General features: G+C 35.1%; 6 protein-coding genes across 9 annotated transcripts in view; 3 read left to right on the forward strand and 3 right to left on the reverse strand.

The window, feature by feature from the left end:
* LOC108002310 (colorectal mutant cancer protein) overlaps window positions 1–1237 on the forward strand; it is a 37588-nt gene extending 36351 nt beyond the window's left edge. For all 4 annotated transcript variants that reach the window (XM_028668990.2, XM_062085827.1, XM_062085828.1 and 1 more), the window contains one exon: window positions 683–1237. In XM_028668990.2, the coding sequence (XP_028524791.1) occupies window positions 683–793 (111 nt within the window). In that variant the 3' untranslated portion in view covers window positions 794–1237. The remainder of the gene's footprint in view (window positions 1–682) is intronic.
* Window positions 12–3177, reverse strand: LOC108002274 (pre-mRNA-splicing factor SPF27). The gene is made up of 5 exons (XM_017063861.3): window positions 3002–3177; window positions 2637–2902; window positions 1742–2532; window positions 180–1643; window positions 12–101 (listed from the first exon to the last, which is right to left on the reverse strand). The coding sequence occupies exons 1-3, from the start codon at window positions 3074–3076 to the stop codon at window positions 2118–2120; spliced, it is 756 nt and encodes a 251-aa protein (XP_016919350.1). The 5' UTR covers window positions 3077–3177; the 3' UTR covers window positions 12–101; window positions 180–1643; window positions 1742–2117.
* LOC108002275 (ubiquinol-cytochrome c reductase complex assembly factor 6) lies at window positions 1353–1621 on the reverse strand. The gene has a single exon (XM_062085844.1). It carries the CDS (start codon window positions 1619–1621, stop codon window positions 1430–1432), a length of 192 nt encoding a protein of 63 aa, XP_061941828.1. The 3' UTR covers window positions 1353–1429.
* Window positions 3178–3429: 252 nt separating the features above from the next.
* Window positions 3430–6268, forward strand: LOC108002323 (large ribosomal subunit protein uL4). The gene is made up of 8 exons (XM_017063945.3): window positions 3430–3567; window positions 4034–4211; window positions 4300–4545; window positions 4752–4876; window positions 5096–5194; window positions 5281–5552; window positions 5743–5902; window positions 5984–6268. The coding sequence occupies exons 1-8, from the start codon at window positions 3565–3567 to the stop codon at window positions 6188–6190; spliced, it is 1290 nt and encodes a 429-aa protein (XP_016919434.1). The 5' UTR covers window positions 3430–3564; the 3' UTR covers window positions 6191–6268.
* Window positions 6269–6513: 245 nt separating this feature from the next.
* LOC108002324 (neuronal acetylcholine receptor subunit alpha-10-like) lies at window positions 6514–18312 on the forward strand. The gene is given in 10 exon segments (XM_017063946.2): window positions 6514–8326; window positions 8328–8488; window positions 12274–12410; window positions 13141–13295; window positions 13491–13674; window positions 15831–16047; window positions 16581–16715; window positions 17392–17570; window positions 17656–17785; window positions 17854–18312. Coding segments are annotated over 10 exon segments (1647 nt in total). The 5' UTR covers window positions 6514–8228; the 3' UTR covers window positions 18105–18312.
* LOC108002325 (calmodulin-like protein 4) lies at window positions 18296–20283 on the reverse strand. Its single transcript, XM_017063947.3, has 6 exons — window positions 20076–20283; window positions 19124–19414; window positions 19016–19046; window positions 18819–18950; window positions 18570–18752; window positions 18296–18494 (listed from the first exon to the last, which is right to left on the reverse strand). Exons 2-6 carry the CDS (start codon window positions 19124–19126, stop codon window positions 18394–18396), a joined length of 450 nt encoding a protein of 149 aa, XP_016919436.1. The 5' UTR covers window positions 19127–19414; window positions 20076–20283; the 3' UTR covers window positions 18296–18393.
* Window positions 20284–20371: the final 88 nt, after the last annotated feature.

The following is a 20371-nucleotide window of genomic DNA, read 5'->3' on the forward strand; positions in this document are numbered from 1 at the left end:
AACTGCCAAAATTGTACTTAAATGTTTGTAAAATAATTTATTATACTTCATATATGTTTTTACACAAATCACATAAATTATATCAACATTATTCTGAAAACCTAAAAAGGTATAAAAATCTTATTAAAAATTTTTGTTGCTGTAAAAATGAAATATTGAGGTTATAATATTGTACTCACTAATTTGTTGTCATAGATACAAATTTCATTTTTGCCCATTAATTTGTGGATAATATTTACTATTTATTAATTCATTTATTCATTAATATATTTCTTTTAATCTTTGTTGAACTGCTTCTTCTATTCTTCTCTTTTTATACGTTTTATAAAAGTTAGTTTCTCCAACATGCCAATGAATCATAAGGAACTCTAGCACACCACCCATGATAAAATATATCGGTAAAAATCTAAATTCCATCAAATTTTTACCAGGCATTTTATCTGCGATCGTTCTTATTTTTCTGATTATATTGAACGACGCCATGTTTATTGCACACTACGATCTTTTCCGTATCGCCATCTTGTCTTTTCAATATTGAACTGCGCTTGATTCTGCGCAGTAATTTGTTGTCTTAATAAGAATGATGTAACTGAATTAATTAATTTTTTGCTATTTCTTTCTTTTTTTTTCTTTTCTTTTCTTTTTTTTTTTTTTTTTTTTTTACATATCTCTTGATTTATAGGTAAAATCTTTAAAACAACGGATAGCATTGCTAGAGGAGGAATCGACAGGATATAAAACAAGTTTACCACTTCAATCACAGAGTTCTGGTGCCAGCGAAACATCATTATGACAATTTAGTGATTAATCGAAATCATTCGATAAAGGCTTTACGAGTGTTTTTACTATTCTTCCTGTCATTACAAAACGATTGAAATAGAGATAAAATTTACGTATTTTTTTATACCAATAGTTGCCCAAGAATAACGCTTGATTATTCGCTTTTGTAATTATATAAAAAAAGAATACGAGTTAGTAGCTATCCTAAAATTTAAATTACAAGCTAAGCTTATGCAAAAATGTGCTAGTGATACACCAATGCGAGCAAACTATTTAAAATAGTCCTCCAAGTATATTGTGAATTATAAATAATTGTTACATGATACTATATGTCATTTATAGACGATGATAGTCATCTTGTAAATATGTATATTTCAAGCATTAAAAAAAAAGCGTGATATGTGTAAACTATGATGAAATAAATTGTGCTTTATTAAATCTTGTATTGAAGCTAAAATTAGTGTTTTATATTTTTTTAAATTATTTAATTTGTAATATTATTTATTTCTTAATTTTATTTTCCCCAATTCCTTTAAAAAGAAACTTTATTAAATAATAAAAGATTTAAACAATTACATTTAAATAATTAATATATTTTGATATATAATATTACATTATAATTAATATATATAATTTATTTATTAAGATTCTATTTATTAAGTAACGTATTGTTATCATTTTTTTGTTCTAATAGTTTTTTTTGAAATGCTTCTTCTATAAGATCATCTAAATCATCAAGCGGTCGATATATGAGATGTACAATTTGTGAACCGGCTGCTGTTGCAAAAAATGCTGATGTAACAAGACAAATATATCGAGTCCATGAAATACCATAAGGCATTGTGATAAATTATTGTGATTATCTATTAAATAAAATATAATAAATATTAATAATTTTATATTAATCTTTCTAATGTTTAAAATATTTTAACTTTTTCATATACTATTTATGATTGCTAACCTCTTTTATATTTGACGATATTTCAACACCAATAACAATCGATGAATAATATTTATAAATTAATTTTTATGATATTTATGTATTGTTTATTATTATTATTATTATTATTATTTGTTAATAAATATTGATATATTCGCACAAAAAGTACTTCATAAAAAATATCATATTTTCTACAGACACTATAGGATACTATACAAGACTTTCCAATATAACCTATTTCAAAATCAACTTAAGCAAGATTAAGTAACTTTTTGACAATTTATTAATTATAGTAAATTTATTTATTTACTATTAATAAATTAATTTATTTATCATTTTTATATATTAATACACATATACAAAATATAATTACTCATAATTTTATACATTTATATTTTTACACATTGTTCTGAGGTTCTTGATTTTCTTGTTCTTGTTGATCCATTTCTGTTGCCATAACCTCTGTTGCACTTTTTTCTGGAACATCAGGTTCTTCCTCTCCTGGTACATCATTGATTTCTACTCCTTCACCCTTATTCATCATGGACTTTTGTATTTCTTCTTCTAAATGCACACATGCTTGTTCAATTTCATAATTCTTTGATACTAATCCCACCCATTGTGCTTCCAATGCTCTTAACTTTTCTCCTCCTTGAGTTTGCATAGATTTTCTTTGCCAATTAACTTCTTGTATCTTTTTTCTTAATGCTTGTAATTGTTTTTGGGCTTGATTTACTAATTGTACTAATATTTCTAAATAAGATTTCCATGCTTCACATCCATATTCCATCATTAATTCAAGATTACAAATTCTGTTATTATAAAACATAACAATAATATATTAGTTACATTATTAGGCTACAAATAATGTAAATAATTAAACAAAAATAAGATTAAAACATTAAAAATAATTTACCTTGTAGCCTGATGCTCTAATTGTGCGCTGCTATTTTCTACACTTTCATTCCATGCTGCAAGATCATTCATTTTACCTGGTGGAGGTGGAGGTAATTCATAACGTTTCATACTAAGTACTTCCATAGGTAAACGGTTTTGCATTCGTTCAAATTCATGTTTCATTACCTCTGTTTCAAAAGCAGTTATATTTAATGATGTCAAATGTTCTAAATAATTTTTTGTTGGTCTATAGCGACGTGTTTCTTCTTCAACCATAGCCAAAGCCTAAAATATTTACGAATTATAATTAATTCATTAATATACATTAATAATATAACCTAGAATTAATTTGATAATGAAATTTTATAAAAAAATATTATTTACCGCTTCTCTAACTCCAGGTTCATCATATCCTTGATCAATATATGGTAGAGCATCGACTACAACTTCTCCCGCCATTTAATATAAATTGTATAAATAAAAACTTATAGTAATAATTTACTTTCATTAATTATTGAACATAGTTTAAATCTATGTTGACGTACTTCCGATTATTTGGAAATGTATTTCTGTTAGAACTACCAATCATAATATAGCATTTTCCATCAAACTTTATCACGATTGGTGCATATCTATAAGAACCTAAATAGTCAAATTTAATTTTTATTGTAAATATAATTATTTATAAATCAAAATTTAAATAATAAATTTACGAACAATGCAGAAAATTTATCATCTTTCAAATAATTTGTTGTTTAATTTGTCACGTCTAAGAAAAAATATATTTCATTGAAAATAGCGTTTAAAAGAAACTACATTCTGAGCATGCGCGACTTTTAATATGTAATTTCCGCTCGCGTCCAACTTCCTTTATAATCAGCTTAGGCGTACAAGCTGCCTCGTAAGTTTATATCTGATGTGTGAAAAGTTGTGAAAAGAGAGGTGAGATGGTAAGAAATTTGATATTTTGTTTGAAATTTAAGAGAATCTAATATCTTATACAATTTTATTGTTAAAATATTCTATAATTTTAAAAAGTTTTACATTTAAACTTAAGATTATACACAGATCGCATAATTGGACCACGTGTAATCTTGTGATATATAAATGAATATAGCTTGTTTCTATTATATATTGAAATATAACTTACAATTTCATATATTTTTTTACTATCTTTGTTTTCTTTCTATTAAATATAATAATCTGTTTTATCATGTATGAGTATTATTTGTATTAAAAATATGAATATTTTTTTTATCAATTAGTCCGCCATATATTTCATCAATAGAATAGTTTTATCAAAACTCGAAATTCTTTTTTTTCTTCTTGTTTTTTTTTTCTCATTAATTTTTAATAATTAAATATATTTGGATATAAATGGATTTTTATCTTATTTTTTGATTTTTCATTTTACAGTCGTTATCAACGGCGCGACCGCTTGTAACAATATATACCGATAAAAATGAATCTTCAGGCGATACAATTTCTCTACCGGCTGTCTTCAAAGCACCAATTCGGCCTGATATCGTGAATTTTGTTCACCAACAAGTCTCAAAGAATAGCAGGCAGCCATATTGTGTTTCTAAGGAAGCTGGTGAGCATATATTATTTTGTGCCTAGTTTTTTTTTTTATATTTTAAAGAACTAATATACAATTATTAAATGTAGGTTTCTTTTATTAGGTCACCAAACCTCTGCTGAGTCATGGGGTACTGGTCGTGCTGTAGCACGTATACCTCGTGTACGTGGTGGTGGTACTCATCGTTCTGGCCAAGGTGCATTTGGTAACATGTGTAGAGGTGGACGTATGTTTGCCCCAACGAAACCTTGGAGACGTTGGCATCGTCGAATTAATGTTAATCAGAAAAGATATGCCATGGTTTCTGCTATTGCTGCATCTGGTGTTCCAGCTCTTGTACAATCTAAGGGTGAATAATAATTTTTTTTTTAAAGAAAAAATATAATTCTAGTTTAGTCTATTTATTATTATTTTCATGATGATTGCTTTTGGTCCGTGTTTCTGATTTGCCATTGATTATTTATAGCTAATAAATATCTGATACAGAAATTTTCATATATTTAATTTTTTTTTTAAATAAAGCAATTACTATATCATGTATTATTTTATGTTCAGGTCATATGGTTCAAGAGATTCCAGAACTTCCTTTAGTAGTATCGGATAAAATTCAAGAATATAACAAGACTAAACAAGCTGTTATATTTCTGAGACGTATTAAAGCATGGAATGATATTCAAAAAGTAAGCATATTTTAAATAATTTCATTTTTGCACCGTAAAATGTCCGCATCTTTGTTAAAATAATTTTAATTCAGATGCTCCTATGAGGTGCTATATAAACATGGTTATAATAGGCGTTCTTTACTAGCTAAATTAATTGCTAGGACAGGGTATATTTAACCAAACAAATTAAATTAACGTACATTGATTTAGAAAAAGATAATAACCTTTTATTTATAGGTATATAAATCTCAACGTTTTCGTGCTGGTAAAGGTAAAATGCGTAACCGCAGACGCATTCAACGTCGTGGACCTTTAATCGTATATCATCAGGACCAAGTATGTAGAAATCTAAAAAAAAAAAAAAAAGATAATTATTTATTATCTTTCGAATATTTATCATTTTTTTTTTATTTTATATTTAGGGAATTCGTAAAGCATTCCGTAATATTCCCGGTGTTGACCTTATGAATATTAACAAAATGAACCTGCTTAAATTGGCACCTGGTGGTCATGTTGGACGTTTCGTAATCTGGACAAAATCTGCCTTTGAAAAATTAGATGCTCTTTATGGAACTTGGCGTAAGGAATCGCAACTTAAAGCCGATTATAACTTACCTTTCCCGAAAATGATGAATACGGATTTATCGAGACTTTTGAAATCTCAAGAAATTCGTAAAGTTTTGAGAGCACCAAGGTATATAGGTTTACATTATAAGTTTTTAAAAATATTATATTATACAATGTTTTATATATGATGAAATTTGGTCCGTGTTGTTGATTGACAGTGATTATAACTTAACCATATCTGACGTTTATTCTTTATGAATATTTTATAATCGTTTCATATATGATATATTTATTACATATAAATTTCAAACTTGCAGAAAGAAAGTAGTCCGCAGAGTAAAGAAATTGAATCCATTGAGCAACACTCGTGCGATGTTACGTCTTAATCCATATGCAGCCGTTCTGAAACGTGCAGCAATTTTAACAGCAAGGAAACGACAACAAGAAAGAGAGCTTGCTTTAGCAGAAAAGCGTGGAGTAAGTTTATTTTTTGATATTGAATAAATCTATATGTTTACCGAATCTATATCGTTTATCGAAAACATTCGGTGTTCCTAGGTCAAGCTGCCAAAGAGTACACCAGCCGTCAAGACTAAGTTACTCCTTGAAAGACGCAGGAAGCAAATCTTGGCCGCAAGAGCAGCGAAACCTAAGAAAGCGGTAAAAGCAAAAAGTGCAACATCTGCGGCAAAACCGGCAAAAACCACAAAAGCATCCGAAAAATCGGCAAAAAGTAGCCAGAAAGCCGCACCCGCTAAGAAGTAAACATTTTTATTAAGAATTTGTTGTTGACCCATGAACTTTATTTGTTTTGAATAAAATGTGGGAAGACAACTACAGGAAGATCGATCTTGTAATTGATGTAACTTGTATCTCCTACCTTTGATGTTAAATCTTTTTTAGGTATAAACATAATAATTAAATACATATAGTATTATGTTCTATTTCTTTTTCTTAAGAGGAGCACGCATAAAGATCGTGTCATTAAGTACTTCGATTGAAACTTCTTTCGCATTTGCTTCAGGTGGCATTAAGAAATTTAGATTTCTAATATTCGAAAAATCTTCCGAACTATGCAATTTTATATTCAATGTATTTTCATTCGCTAAAGTAGCTGTTCCTACTTTCAATCCTTCAGTCTTCATTTCTGCCTATATTGGATAAAGATATATACATACATATATATATATGTATATATATTAATATATATATTAATAAAGTTTTTCAATTTTTAATTGGGCAATTAATCTTAATGAAAAAAAAGAACATACGGCATAATATTCTTTATGATCAATAATATAAAAATTAGGAACTTTTTCAAATCTGAAACTCTTCTTCCGTCCATTTGTCATTATTTCAAAGTTCATATAGTCATTTCGCTTTAAAGTGACAGCATTTTCTTGATTATTATGTAATAGTTTATCCATAGTAAAGTTAAACTTTAAAAATTATTTAAAAAAAAAGTTACGGAAATTTGTTTGAAATCATTTTCACGGGTCAACTAAGCGAAGTTGGTAGAATAATCTTATATCGAAATCGTTCTTTTATCTTTATCGAATTTGACATTTTGTTCATAACTTCATAGAAGAATATCAAGAAATACTTTCTTGCTCAATTTTTCTCAATATATTTTTTTCATTTTGCTAAGTTTTATCGCTGGAGCCGTGAGCACAAGCGTTCTATGTTTATTATCCACTACGGCTCGAACTTTTGCGTTGTCAATACCATCCGGTATTAACAAATTCTCGCAATGTTTCATCATTTTTTTAATCACGTCGGTAAAGATTGGTTTTTCATTCATCTCTGGTAATTGTTTTGCAAATTGATCATCTAAGGGTTTAATCATGTTCACGCGAAGATTATTCCCTTTCACGGTTATTTTAATAGATGACAGGTCTACCTCTGGCGCCAACAACATTCTTGTCTACGATACAATAACGATAAATGTATCACTGATTTAATTTAACTGAAATTAGTTGTGTTGAACCTCATAAACGTTATCTGGTCGAATTCCGCTAGACACGATTTGCGTTATGTAATTGGTTTCCAATGGTTTTATGATAGTTTTGTTCGATTCTTGTTTAACCTGATTTCCAAGAGAACTCGACGTTTTAAGAAACTTCAGCGAAGCCGAGCATTTCGGGCAATGTCTAGTATCAATTATTATATCTCCATTGCACTTTATACAGTTACTTTTCTTTACATCCATTTTTCAGATACTTTGAAGGCATATATTATCATTATCAAATTCACGCTAGCCTGTGAAAGACAACTCGAATACAACGTTGAAATGGTATAACGGGGAATTTTTCACGATATTGTTATAATGCTAAAACTCACAGACTAAAATGTGATACGCCTTTGTACTATAGGTTTACTTGTCAATTTAAAAATCGTGCCGGGATGACAGGTGAAAATCAATGGATACAAAACAACAAAAGAATGCGAAGACCTCTTTTTACATTATGAGATTCTGCAATCATCAAATAACTTCTATCCCCTTATTATTAAAATTATCATCGATGGAATACAAAAGGAGAGTATTCTTCAAAATTTTCTACGATACAAACTTTAATAAAAAATTTCGTTACATCCATCTTTTCGATAATAACATCGTTCAACTAATATCAATTCTAAAAATTGATCCCAGTTAATCAAGAATTAGAATGGAGATTCGAAATGACGAAAACCCCGTTTAATTCCATTATCGCGGAATTATCCGCTGTCCGCTGTTAATCGAATCAAATTTCTAATCGACGGAAGTGGTGATCCTCTTTGGGAGGATCGGGCGCGAAACACCAGAATGATTCCAACCTTGTACAAGCAGCCAGTTTGTTTAACATTCGCGTCTGCATTGTTTGAAACGCCTGCGCGAATTTTCTTGGGAATAGAGGTGCGCTGGTAGGGGTAGCGCGGGATTCAGGGTCGAAATTGCACGGTGGTTGAAAAGCATCGGATACCAGTCGAGGACAGGCGGTCTCGCGTTTAAGTGGTCTCTCAATTCCATGTCGCCTTTGGTCCTGTTCTTTCATTACGGAGTTTTGGCCATCATTTTCGGGAACGGTAAGTCGTTTTTCTATCGCTCTTTCGAATAAATTTAAATTCCTCTTTTAAAATATTTTGCAAATATTTATCGTCCATTTTATTCTTTCATCTTTGAAATTGAATTTTACAGGGAAAAAAAAAGGAAATCAATTTTTACCGACGTTTAAATGGTGTAAAATTAATATAAATATCTTTTATTTCTACTATTCATTTCTTTTCTCAAATAAGCAATTGTTCAAATACAATTACTTTGAGATATCAATGAACTACTGATGTAAAAAAAAAAAGTTTTTTCTTATATGATCTATTGGAAACTTCACTCGATCAAATCCGAAAATTGATTGGTATATCATGTTATCTGAACGAGAGAACAAATAGAGTTGAAGAAAAAGTACATAATCTTGTTTGCATACCAGATTCAATCTCGGTGCGTAGCTAACATCGAACGAAAGCATCGAGAAAAGTACTGATTAAGGATGCCGGCCTCGCGATTAAAGGTAATCTCTTCTGTCTATCCGGTAACTGGATTGCCTCGGCCTACAGGATTTCCCGAGCAAAAATTTTACCGAGCACCGATTGAGTTATAAACGAGTTAATTTTCTTCCTTCGAAAAATCTCCCGCTCGTTCTTTAAACGGCCAACGTGTTTATCGCCCCTCGATGAATTTGATTTTATCCTCAATTTTCTTCGATCGTATCTTTCAATCTTTCCTCATCATTCAAACCTGTCCGAAGCTTTGAATTCTTCTGAATATTTCATTACATATTTTACATATTATAGCAAAATTGTGGTTAAATTTCTGGATATCGATAGAAAATTGTTCCATTGTGGATTATTATTATTATTATTATTATTATTATTTAATTTTAGCGTAGGAAAACATGGAAATATAATATTCACATCTCGAGATGTTTGTTCTGTTACCGATATCGTCCACGACGGGATCAAGGAAAGCACTTCTCGTTAAGATGCAAATAACAAATAGTCAGGAACTTCCTGCAGGCCATATCTAACGGACCACTTTAACTTGTTTCCACGAAAATAAACGACCTCGATCTTCCTTCCCCGCCGAAGAATTATTAAGGAACAACGGTAACGGTTAAATAATTCGCGTAATCCCCGCTCTTTTTTATCTCCGAATGTTGAGAGATAATACTCTGTTTCCTAAAAGGAAGAACGTATTAAAGGTATACGTTATTCCCCCTGTGTCCGCACACTTATAAGCCAAGGCATTAACTCGAACATGTAAATTCTGCACGATGCAAATGTCGGTCTGTTAACATAACTTTTATGCGTGCAACTTGCACCCACCCAGCATAAGGAATAAAGTTCTCTTCTATATTTGCATATGCGCACCTTTCGCCACGAGGCGGAAATGAACAATTAAAAGTGAAGGAAGGAGAATGGGGAAGGAGGGCACTTACCGGGAGAGGGAACTGTCCTGAAGTTTGCTTTTCAGAGTTAAGCTCGGTTCAATTGGCCGACAGTTTTCAAACCTCTCGAGGTTTCCATGTAAACCTTCCTCTTTTGCAAACATTTCCCTCCCCGCTAATTCCACGAATCGTCGAACAAACGGTCAAGACTCGCACCATAACTCCACCATCCTTGAAAAATCGACTCGTTCGTATCCTGTTCGTTCGTTCGGATAGATCGATCCGTTTGTTTACCATTCGGGATCGTTAGAATCGGTTGCCGCGTTAATCGTTGGAACGCGACTGTACAGGGAAAAAAGTTTTGTACCTTGAGAGTGGTTCGTTAAAGAGGAGCTGGAAGATGAATTTTTTAATAATGCAACGATCTTTCGTCAAGAAACTTTCGTCCTCCAAAAAAGGGGAGATGAAAAAGAAAAAGGCGTCCGTAGAAAATTGAAAAGCTTTCAAAGTTGTACGCGACGAGTACCTTTCCAAGCGAATCCGTTTCATTCTTCGAATCGACGATTTCTCGTTCCCCGAATATTTTTTTTTTCCATTTCCATTTTCCTCGTCCGTTTTGTCAAAATTTTTCTTTATCCTAGGAGCAAGTACGAGCATCGAAGGGAATCACGGTTGTTTGGATCGAAAAGATCTTGGATCGTCGTTGTGACGGGTATTAGAGGTGCGAAAGGATTTTTTCATTTCGAGGGCTCTCGAACGAAAGAATCGGCTCGTACGGGGATGAAGGGGAGCGTCATCGATCGTGTATCGATGCTCGATTCCGGCGCTTCGGCCGCCCGATTGCCCGGTAATTCGCGGACACTCGAATCAAGTTGAATCCTCCAACACTCGGCTTTTTTCGGGGGAAATCTTTCGATATTCGTTTTTCGCTCCTCTTCGCTTCGAAACGCGAATACTCGATGATCTTTTTTTTTTTTTACTATTATTGCAAGCGTCGTCTGCAGCGTCATTTAAAAATTTCTCTCGTTCAATCGCGGCGTGGAATGAAGGAACGTTGCGCGAAAGTATGGAACGAATCGAATTTCACGAGCTCGAAAAAATTCGCGCACTGATTCTTCCGAAAGCGCGAATTCACCAGCGCGGAGTCTGGTAAACGGCGATGAATAGAATTTCCGTGATGAAGAAAAAGCGGATTTTCGTGGTTCTTCTTTTTCCCCCGTGAAAAATTTCTCTTAAACGTTACGCGAGCGTGCGGTCGGAAAGCGTGTCGAAAAGTGTGCTCCCTTCGCGTTCAAATTGTCGATATTATCCAAAACGATATTACATCCAACGATAGAAGAAATAAGAGACGAATTGTATTGGCCTTGGTAAAGATGGATCGGTCGTTAAAATTAGATCTCTTCACTTTTTCACTCGATCACTTTTAACGAATTTTCGCGTATTTTACGAGGATCGTTTAAAAAAAAGAAAAAGAAAAGAAAAGCACAAGTCGAGAAGCGAAAAATATATTCTGAAGAAAAAATTTATTTGTCGCGTCGCAACGATTTTCAACGATTCTCAACAATTTTTTTAACGGATCGGAGAGATAGATAGGCGGTTAAATAATTGGAAAAAGAGGAACGCCTTCGCGGGATGGGTATATCGCGACGCGTGACGTCGATTTAACGATCGGAATTAAGAGGGGAGAAAATTCGCTGAACCGTGGATTACTTTCGTGACCTTACATCCCTCAAAGACCAAAACAGCCTCGGGAAAAACTTGCCTGAAATCTGAAAAAAAAAGAGGAATAAAAAATCGTAAACCACCTCTTTGCACTTTTTAAGGAACGAGAATTTATCAAAATTGTAAATTTGAAAAAGAGGAGGAGGGTGTTTAAAAGATCAAAGGATACTTTCGTTTCTAACGTTTTCTTTTTAATTAATCGGATAAATAAATACCCGCTGTGCCTTGTCTCATCATTGTCTCTCCGTGGAGAGATCCTTTATCTAATTGAGGTTTGAATGCAACGCCTGGTGAGCTTCGAGAAAAGATGAAATGAAGGGCAGATTAGTTGGTCTACGGGAGGGCTTCCCCGCGTTTCGAGACACAATAGCCACCTCGATGAAACGAGCGGTGGTTCTGATCCACTGATCGGAAACGCTATAATGGATATCCTTGATTTAAGGAAAGAGATTAGATTCGTGATTAGAGATCGAAGACACGGATTAAATTTGCAGGAAACAATTGTCGCGCAAAACTTTGCTTCCCCCCTTTTATATTCTGACCGTTTCTCCTCCCTTAAAATTATATATTTTTTACCACGAAAAAATAAGTTTTGTGCACGTCGACGCGCGAAAGAAAAATCCATTACAACAGCCCAACAACAATTTTCCAAAATTTAATTCTTCTTGAATATTGGATGTTGAATTCCGTGCATACTTGGTTTTCCAGGTTTTGGGGATGAACACGAATATAGATTGACGAAATATCTGCTCGATGGATACGACGCCGGTGTACGACCAGCCGAGAATTCCTCCCAACCCCTGGCGGTCGTCTTTGGTCTTTCTCTTCATCACATAATCGACGTGGTGAGTATCGAGAATTTGAAAGGAGAGGAGAACGAACTTTACTCCCGAGTTGAAAGTTTAAACTCGATGTAAAAGTGATTTTCAAACTTCAGGCCACGAGATGATGGTCAATTTTCCCAATTTCTCGGAGAAAATCAAGGTTGGTTGATCGACGGTAGACCTTTCGTCGATCGATTCGTAAAAGTCGGGGCGGAGACAGGGAAAAATAGCACGAAAATCAAGATTTACGTGATCCAGAAATCGTAAAAAGCGACCGAAAATTGCCATTCGCGGTGCTTCTTCGCTCCTTTTGCTCCTTCGTGGTTGGAGAAATATGAAATTCAGGTCGACCCTGTTCCAAGTGGCATTAATTTCCACTTGGGCAAAAGTATCGGCATTCCACCGATACGCGGCCGTTTAGTCCGGGAAATATCGATTTGTATTCATTACGTGACGCGTACGTATGTGTATACGCGCGCGCGGGTGTGTGTGTGTGTGTATGTATCTCTTTTCGTACTTTCGACGAGAGTGCATCGTCGATCGAAAATACGAAGAGGGTCTCCTGTCAGAGATTTAATCGGGAATACCTAAGACAAATGGCAGGAAGGGAGCAGCACACCTCGGTGATAACTTTCGCAGATTTGTCTCGCGTATACTCGACGAGAATCGTTCTTTCATCATCCAGATATATTTTTCTCCGCGCTTGGTAGGGGATTTTTCTCGATAAATCTTGGCGATTTTTCGTTCGCAGGACGAGAAGAATCAGATACTGACGACCAATTGCTGGGTGACACAGATTTGGACGGACCATCACCTGAAATGGAACGCCTCGGAGTTCGCGGGGATCCGAGTGATTCGTGTTCCTTACAATCGCGTCTGGAGGCCGGACACGATTCTTTACAACAAGTAAGCGATGATTCTGTCGATAAAAAAAAGAAATTGCAGTGGTCGACGAAAACCGACACGTCGAACGAAAATGATAAAAGGAAAGGAAGGTAGCTCGATATGTTTTCGTGGACGCGTATCATCAAGATAGAAGTTTTGATATCGATTGCCAGCAGAGGCGCGACTCGTTTCTTCCATGATCGGTTTTGTTCGTAGCGCCGATCCACAGTACAGCTCGGCGGTCATAAACACGAACGTGATAGTGAGTCACACGGGGGAAGTGGTGTGGTTGAGCCATGGGATATTTCGCAGCAGCTGCGACATCGACGTCGAGTTCTTCCCTTTCGACGAGCAACGGTGCGTGTTGAAATGGGCCTCCTGGACGTACGATGGATATCAAGTAAGATCAATTTTCCCTTCCTTTGTACTCACTTGAAAATCCCCCTACAAAATGATCATCATCGAAACCCGAAAGTGAAAGATGGAGGGAACGTTCGTGGAAGCTGTCGAAAATTTCGGGCGGAGAATAGAATCGGGCAATGGGAATTTCGAGACCGCGAAATTCAGCCGATAGAAAGCAGAATGCAGTTTTCCACGCAATTAACTCGAACTATAACCAATCCATGTGAAATGCTGAAATCTACGAGAAACCAACGCGTTCGTTTCCCGTGTATTTTATTCGAATCGATTTTTAAATTACTCCGTTGTTCTCCGTCTGATATTTTTCTATTTTCCTTTTCGACTACGGAATGAAACACGTTGTTGGACACGTTTATTATATACATATATCTTTTCTCTGCTCTACGGGATTCTCTCTTCCTAAGAAACTTCTTAAACATTGTAACAGTGTAAAATAATGTTACGCGGTCAAGTAGCGTTTAAACGAAACAAGAGATTTAATCGGGGAGCGATGTGCGAGCTGCATCACCTCCCCTGCATTGCCCTCAATTTCACGCAGTTCCTCTCTCGGGACATATGCAGATTAGAATGTGATATATCGGGCGGGGAGCCGGCCGCCCAGACAATAAAAATATCCGTGCACAGAGAGCGGGAACGAGTTTAACCGAAACCTTGACACTTGACATTGCTGTCCACTAACTTCCGTTCCAAATATCCCCTTTGTCCTTTGGTTTCCGGTCTCTCTCCCTCTTTCTCTCTCTCTCTCTCTCTCTTTTAAAAATCTAAATCTATCTATTTAATCCGCCGCGCACGATCCTTTCTCCCGCGTTATCACCACGCGCACCATCGTCTTAAAAATCTGTGAACGCTTTTATGAACGCCTCGTCCAGGATTAAAAGTTGAATGCAAAGAGCTTGCATATGGACGAGATATCGTTAAGGGATGATCTCGGACGCGAAACGATATGGAAGAAAAAAGAAAAGAGAGAAAAGTAGTTCGATTAAATTAATTCTAGCATGTTCTCGCGAGGAAATTTACGTTAAATTTACTCTCCCAATTTGTGCAAGTTTTGTGCTACGTAGTGTAGTTTGAAATATGAATTTTAATAGAAGAACTGTGTGCGAAATGTGTGCACGATAATTAATGTGAAAAGTTTAGTTATCATATCTTTCCGTGTATCTTTGCTTTAATTGTAATCAACAATCAATATTATATATTATATAATTATTTCTTTTTTCCAGGAGATTATTCGAGATATTTTTCTTTTTCTTTTCCTTTTTTTTTTTTTAAATTTAGAGCAAATTTTTTTCGGGTCACTGGTAAGAAAATCGTGATACAAACGATAACGTTGGGACAGATTTCTCGCGTGATCGGATAGGATTCGGCCCTTTTCGAAGTCCAGGGCCGCTTAACGGGGACAAATCGAAAATGCCGGCTCGGCAGGTCGCAAAAATGGCACGGGCAAATCGAACAGCTTAATCCCAAATGCGAGAAGAATTCAATGCGAGTCGTTTCTCCATGGAGCCGACGAAGCTCCACGCTCGAACCCATCCTTTCACAGAGTTTTCCCATTTCCTATCCCTCGTGCCATGGAATACATTTTGCGTGTCGCTACGTTTTGCCTTTCTAAAATACCTTGGAAATACGTTTCCTCCTCCTTTCCACTTCTGTCACGTTACATGGAAAAACTCCATCCATTTAAATTGATCGAATACTAGGAAATTAACGATGAGCGGAAAGGCGTGGAAGCCAAGGGTGCATGATTTTTCCTTAAAAAAAAATTGTATCCTTCGAAAGTAACCCCATGCTTCGCGATAGAAGCTATTTCTATCCTACGTCACATCGAATACGATTCTCGCTTGGATTCGTTTTCCTCTTGACACCTGTCTGTCCTGTATTATCTCTACGAGAAATATACCGACACGTAATCGCGTTCCATCCCGTTGGATCTAATTCAAATCGACGATTTAACGTTTTGATCCAGTAGTCCTGAGAACATAAGTTTCATCCCCTCCTTTTCTTTGGGGAGATAATTGCTCTCCGCTAAGGGGAGCAGTAAAACGTGGTTTTTCGTAAATCAATATATATATATATGTTCTTCTTTTCTACCGTTTAATCGTTAGCAAAAGAGATATTAAACCGCCACGGTTGATACAGTTGGAGTTGGAGAAGCAAAGCGAGCAAGGAGACGTGAGCAATTATCAAGCGAACGGTGAATTCGACCTGGTCAATTTCTCAGCGAGAAGGAACGTGGAGTATTACTCTTGCTGCCCGGAACCGTATCCGGACATCACTTACGAGATACGATTGCGACGTCGACCGATGTTTTACGTCTTCAATCTGATACTTCCCTGCATACTCATCAACAGTGTCGGTGAGTGTACATCGATTGTTTTCGCATCTATTGTTTCATTTCACGAGTGGAGGAGCATTATGAGAATCTGCAATATCACCAAGTTAAGGGACGATTGTTGTACAAAGGTGGAATACAGCCTTATCTGTAACAGGGTCAAGCGTTCTTATCGGATCTGGAGGAGGAAATTTCATTAAAGCGCTCCAATCGTACGAAGCGAATGACGACGCGTCTCTTTTTTTCTTCTTCTTCTTCTTCTCTGATAGTAGAATTTTCCTCCTCGTGGAAAAGATAGAAGGGAAGATGTATTGGAATGTTTGTATAGGAAACGAGCACGAGGCTAGAATCGGTTAACAATGAGAGCTCGTCCTCCACTCGATTTTTCGCGCTCGAACTTTCCTCCCCCTTTTCTATTTGCTTCCCCGACACGGAAAGTTTGACGCTCTCGCTCCCAGAATCGCCTTAGAAATTCCTGCGAATCCCATTCGATATTCCGTGACGGGGAATACCGAGCTCTCCAACTTTTTTTTTTCAACTCGCCTTCGTTTGTTCAGCCCTGTTGGTATTCTACGTGCCGTCTGAATCGGGGGAAAAAGTCACCCTCGGGATTTCGGCCCTGCTCTCTATGACGGTCTTCCTAATGACTATTCGCGAGTCACTGCCGCCCACGGAGAAAACACCATTAATAAGTGAGTACGATTTAATCGACGATAACAGCTCCCGAGTTTTGAACGATAGTGGAAAATTAAAACAGGAAAATAAAATAAGTCGTTAGAAAGAAGAATCTTTCGATCATCTTGCGGAAATAAAAATAATGATAGTAATAATAAATTGGGCGATATGCCGCCATTATTATATCGCATAAAAATCGAGACAAGAGAGGAAACGGGACGATGAAAGAAGAGACATTACAATCATTATCTGTACTCGCTGAAACGTGAAATTCGGTCTCTATTGGTTAAAAAAAAAAACTTTCCTTTGCATTTCCCCAAAGGGGGATCGATGGTACTTTGTTCGAGACACGATATCGAACGAATTGTTGCGAATAGAATTTGCGTAAAAGGTTTCAGATATTTGTGGCACAATGATTGGTAGTATCAATGCTAACAATAGCGGAGGCATGTTGATTGAAAACTCCCAAATGTCTCTTTGGAAGTCCTCCGATACCGATGCGAGATGGAATCGCGTTTATTCCATTGTGGAAACATCGTACTCGATTGCATTTATCGCGAAACTCTCTAATTGGGAACTTGCTGGACAATTAATTTATACAGGAACGGTGGAAAGTTTAGCGGAGTTTTAATCAGATTGGGATAATGGTTAATTCGTTTGCGTCCACGTATAATTATCTATTATCATTTTCAGGTCTTTATTACGGAGTCAGTATATGCCTGGTGACATTCGCTTCAGCTTTGGCTGTGGTCACGTTGAATCTTCATCACCGCGGTGTTCGAGGTAGTAGAGTGCCCGGTATCGTTAGATCATTGGTCTTGGACAAGCTCGCCAGGATAGTGCTCCTCAACTTTCAAGAGGAGAGAAGATCGGTAAGATCTGTGTGTGTTTCCTTGGAACGAGCACTTATTTACTTTCCTTCGAATCTCGCCATAAACGATGCACGATTTGCATTAGGAACCGGTCGAACCGCCAAGAAGAAAAAACAATTGTCCACTGCACTGCAAACCGGAGCTGGGCCAATCGCAATCGTCGCCCAAGTTCGTAACCAGAAGGGAGGAGAGTAATAGCAGCAGTCCTAGTTTAGGTGAGTTTTGCGGGATTTGTGTGAAAATCCATCGGGTTCCAACAACTTAAGAAAGAAACCTGGTGCAGATCTTGGAAAAGAAGGTGGCCTTGAAGCACAATGGTCGCGCGTGCTAGGGAGAGTGCACGCGACGATCGAGAGAAACGAGAAACGACTTGCGGAGCAGGATCGTCGCGAACGGATGGAATTTGATTGGAAACAGGTCGCGTTGGTCAGCGATCGAGCGCTTCTTTGCGTTTTTTTTTTGACGACGATCGTCAGCACCACGGTCATCCTGTGTGGTTCTCCGCCAAGCGCGAACATTGCCAAAGAGGGTTAACGAGATAAGAAAAGGACGATGGTAGAAAAAATTGAGTTGAAATCGAATACGGAATTCGAGTAACTTTGTTTCAAATAAGATCCATGGTATAAGTATTAAACACTTGTAACTATTATATAAGCAATTTTAGCAATAAGGTGTATGTACAACAAATTCGTTTGTCGAAGATAAGTTGCTGGAAGAATAAATTCTTTTTCTTTTATGATCATTTTTATCCTTTTATTAATTAAATACGTGTATTGTATAAAAAGTATATAAATATCTTTTAAAAATATGAAAAATATTTATTTTAATAGTAATCAGGTACAGGTGCACAAGCTATTTTAACAAAATCTTCGTACTTTACTTGTCCATTTGGAGACACATTTGCCTCTCTGAAAATTTGCTCCACTGGAAATTAAACACTAATAAATTTAACAGTGATTGGAATTGGAATTTATATTTTTTTAGTAATAAAAGACCAACCTTCTTTGTTACTTAATTGTTCACCCCAGTGGAGTAACATATGCGCTAACTGTCTAGCTGGTATAGTGCCAGTCCTAAATTTATCTGCAGCTTGAAAAGCATCTATCACTTCTTTTGGTAAATCTTCAGCTCTAGTTTGTAGATGCATAACTTCCAAAAAATCGGCAAAAGACATTTTTCCACCTAAGATAATTGTATATAAGATAATTTTAGGAACTTGGAATTTTATTTATATAATTTATTTGTTACCTTTATCTTTTAAATATTTATTTAATTCTGCAATAGTTGGACTTAATCCTAATGATCTCATAATGATTGTAAGTTCATCCAAAGTACGTATTTGACCATTCCTTGCAAATAGATAAAAACATTCCCTGAATTCTGTAAGAGAATAAGTTTTTATTTTATAAATAATAATCCTGAGTAATAAAAAATTAACACAGTACCATCTATATCTTCTTCTCGAAAATAACGAGCCTAAAAATAAATATAAAAATAAATAAGGATAAGTATTAATATTTTTTATAAAATTCATATTTAAAAGTTGCAATTACCATAATACAAAAGTTTGTTATTACTTTTCGTTTACGTGTCAAATAACGTTATCCAAGATAAGGTTAAGTTACTGAGTAACATAACCTTATCCGACTTTTTCACCGTATAGAGGCGACACCCTCGAGTATTACGTACATTAATTGTAACAATCAGTTACCATTAGCGATCGATCGATCTTCATTTAAATTTCATATGATAATTTTATTTCTCTTGATATTATTAATCAATAATGATAACAGAAGTACATGATCTTTTATTCATATAAATTGTTCGTGGTTAGCATAATGAATCTGCAAAACAGTACTTGAGACAATTTTAAATCAAAAGTTTAAACTTTAATTTCAAATTAAAAGAATTTTAAATTATACAACTTTATAGAATTACAAAATATTTTATTTAAATGAAAAAAAAAGAAAAGAAATTTAAAAATACAAAAGTAGTTCAGTCTGATCAATTATGGTCAGCACTAATAAAAAGGAAAAATAAAGGATAAATAAAAATACATATAATATATAATAAAGGATATAATAAAGGATAGTTGAGTTAAGAAAAGTTAAATTGAATAAGTTTTAAGTTAAATAAGTTTTTCACAAAGAAATTCTTTTTACGTATTAAATAATTCAATTTCATTCATATCACATGTTCATCTTCTTCCATTTACCGTATAATTGGCGTTGTAATTCTCCTTGTAGATATATGAACAAGGATTCAATGATATATAGAATTTTCATGTATATTTTCGCATCAAAAAATATTATATTTATATTTCATCATAGATATATCAATATTAGATAAATCTCATTAAATAAGATTACAATCATGTTTATTATTTATCGAAGGAGTATTATATTTTGTAAAAAAAAAAGATATAGTGATTGTGATAAATTCTGATAAAAATCGGTAAAAAAAATTGCGGTATCCAAGTATCGATTATTTTCCATTGGTACCAACCTTACAGGATGATGATCGTAAACCCTTCGGTCGCCCTTCTGTTTCAGGAATACTCCTTTCCTTTGACCGACGACTAAGGTCAAGTTACAGGGAGGTGGGAGTCAGTACATGATAGTAGAGTGGGGTACTTCCACTGGGAAGGGTTGATGGTACAGCGTGCCACTATTGGAAAGCGTCGCTTCGCGTCCAGACCAGGCTTGGTCTTTGAAAAAGAAAGAGCGCGCGCTATCAGGGGAATAAGAATGGATATAGGAGAGTTTGTAAGGCAGAAGGAGAGAGGGCGCAGTACAGCTGGG

Source organism: Apis cerana, linkage group LG15 (genome assembly GCF_029169275.1).
Source record: "Apis cerana isolate GH-2021 linkage group LG15, AcerK_1.0, whole genome shotgun sequence".
Lineage (NCBI taxonomy): Eukaryota > Metazoa > Arthropoda > Insecta > Hymenoptera > Apidae > Apis > Apis cerana.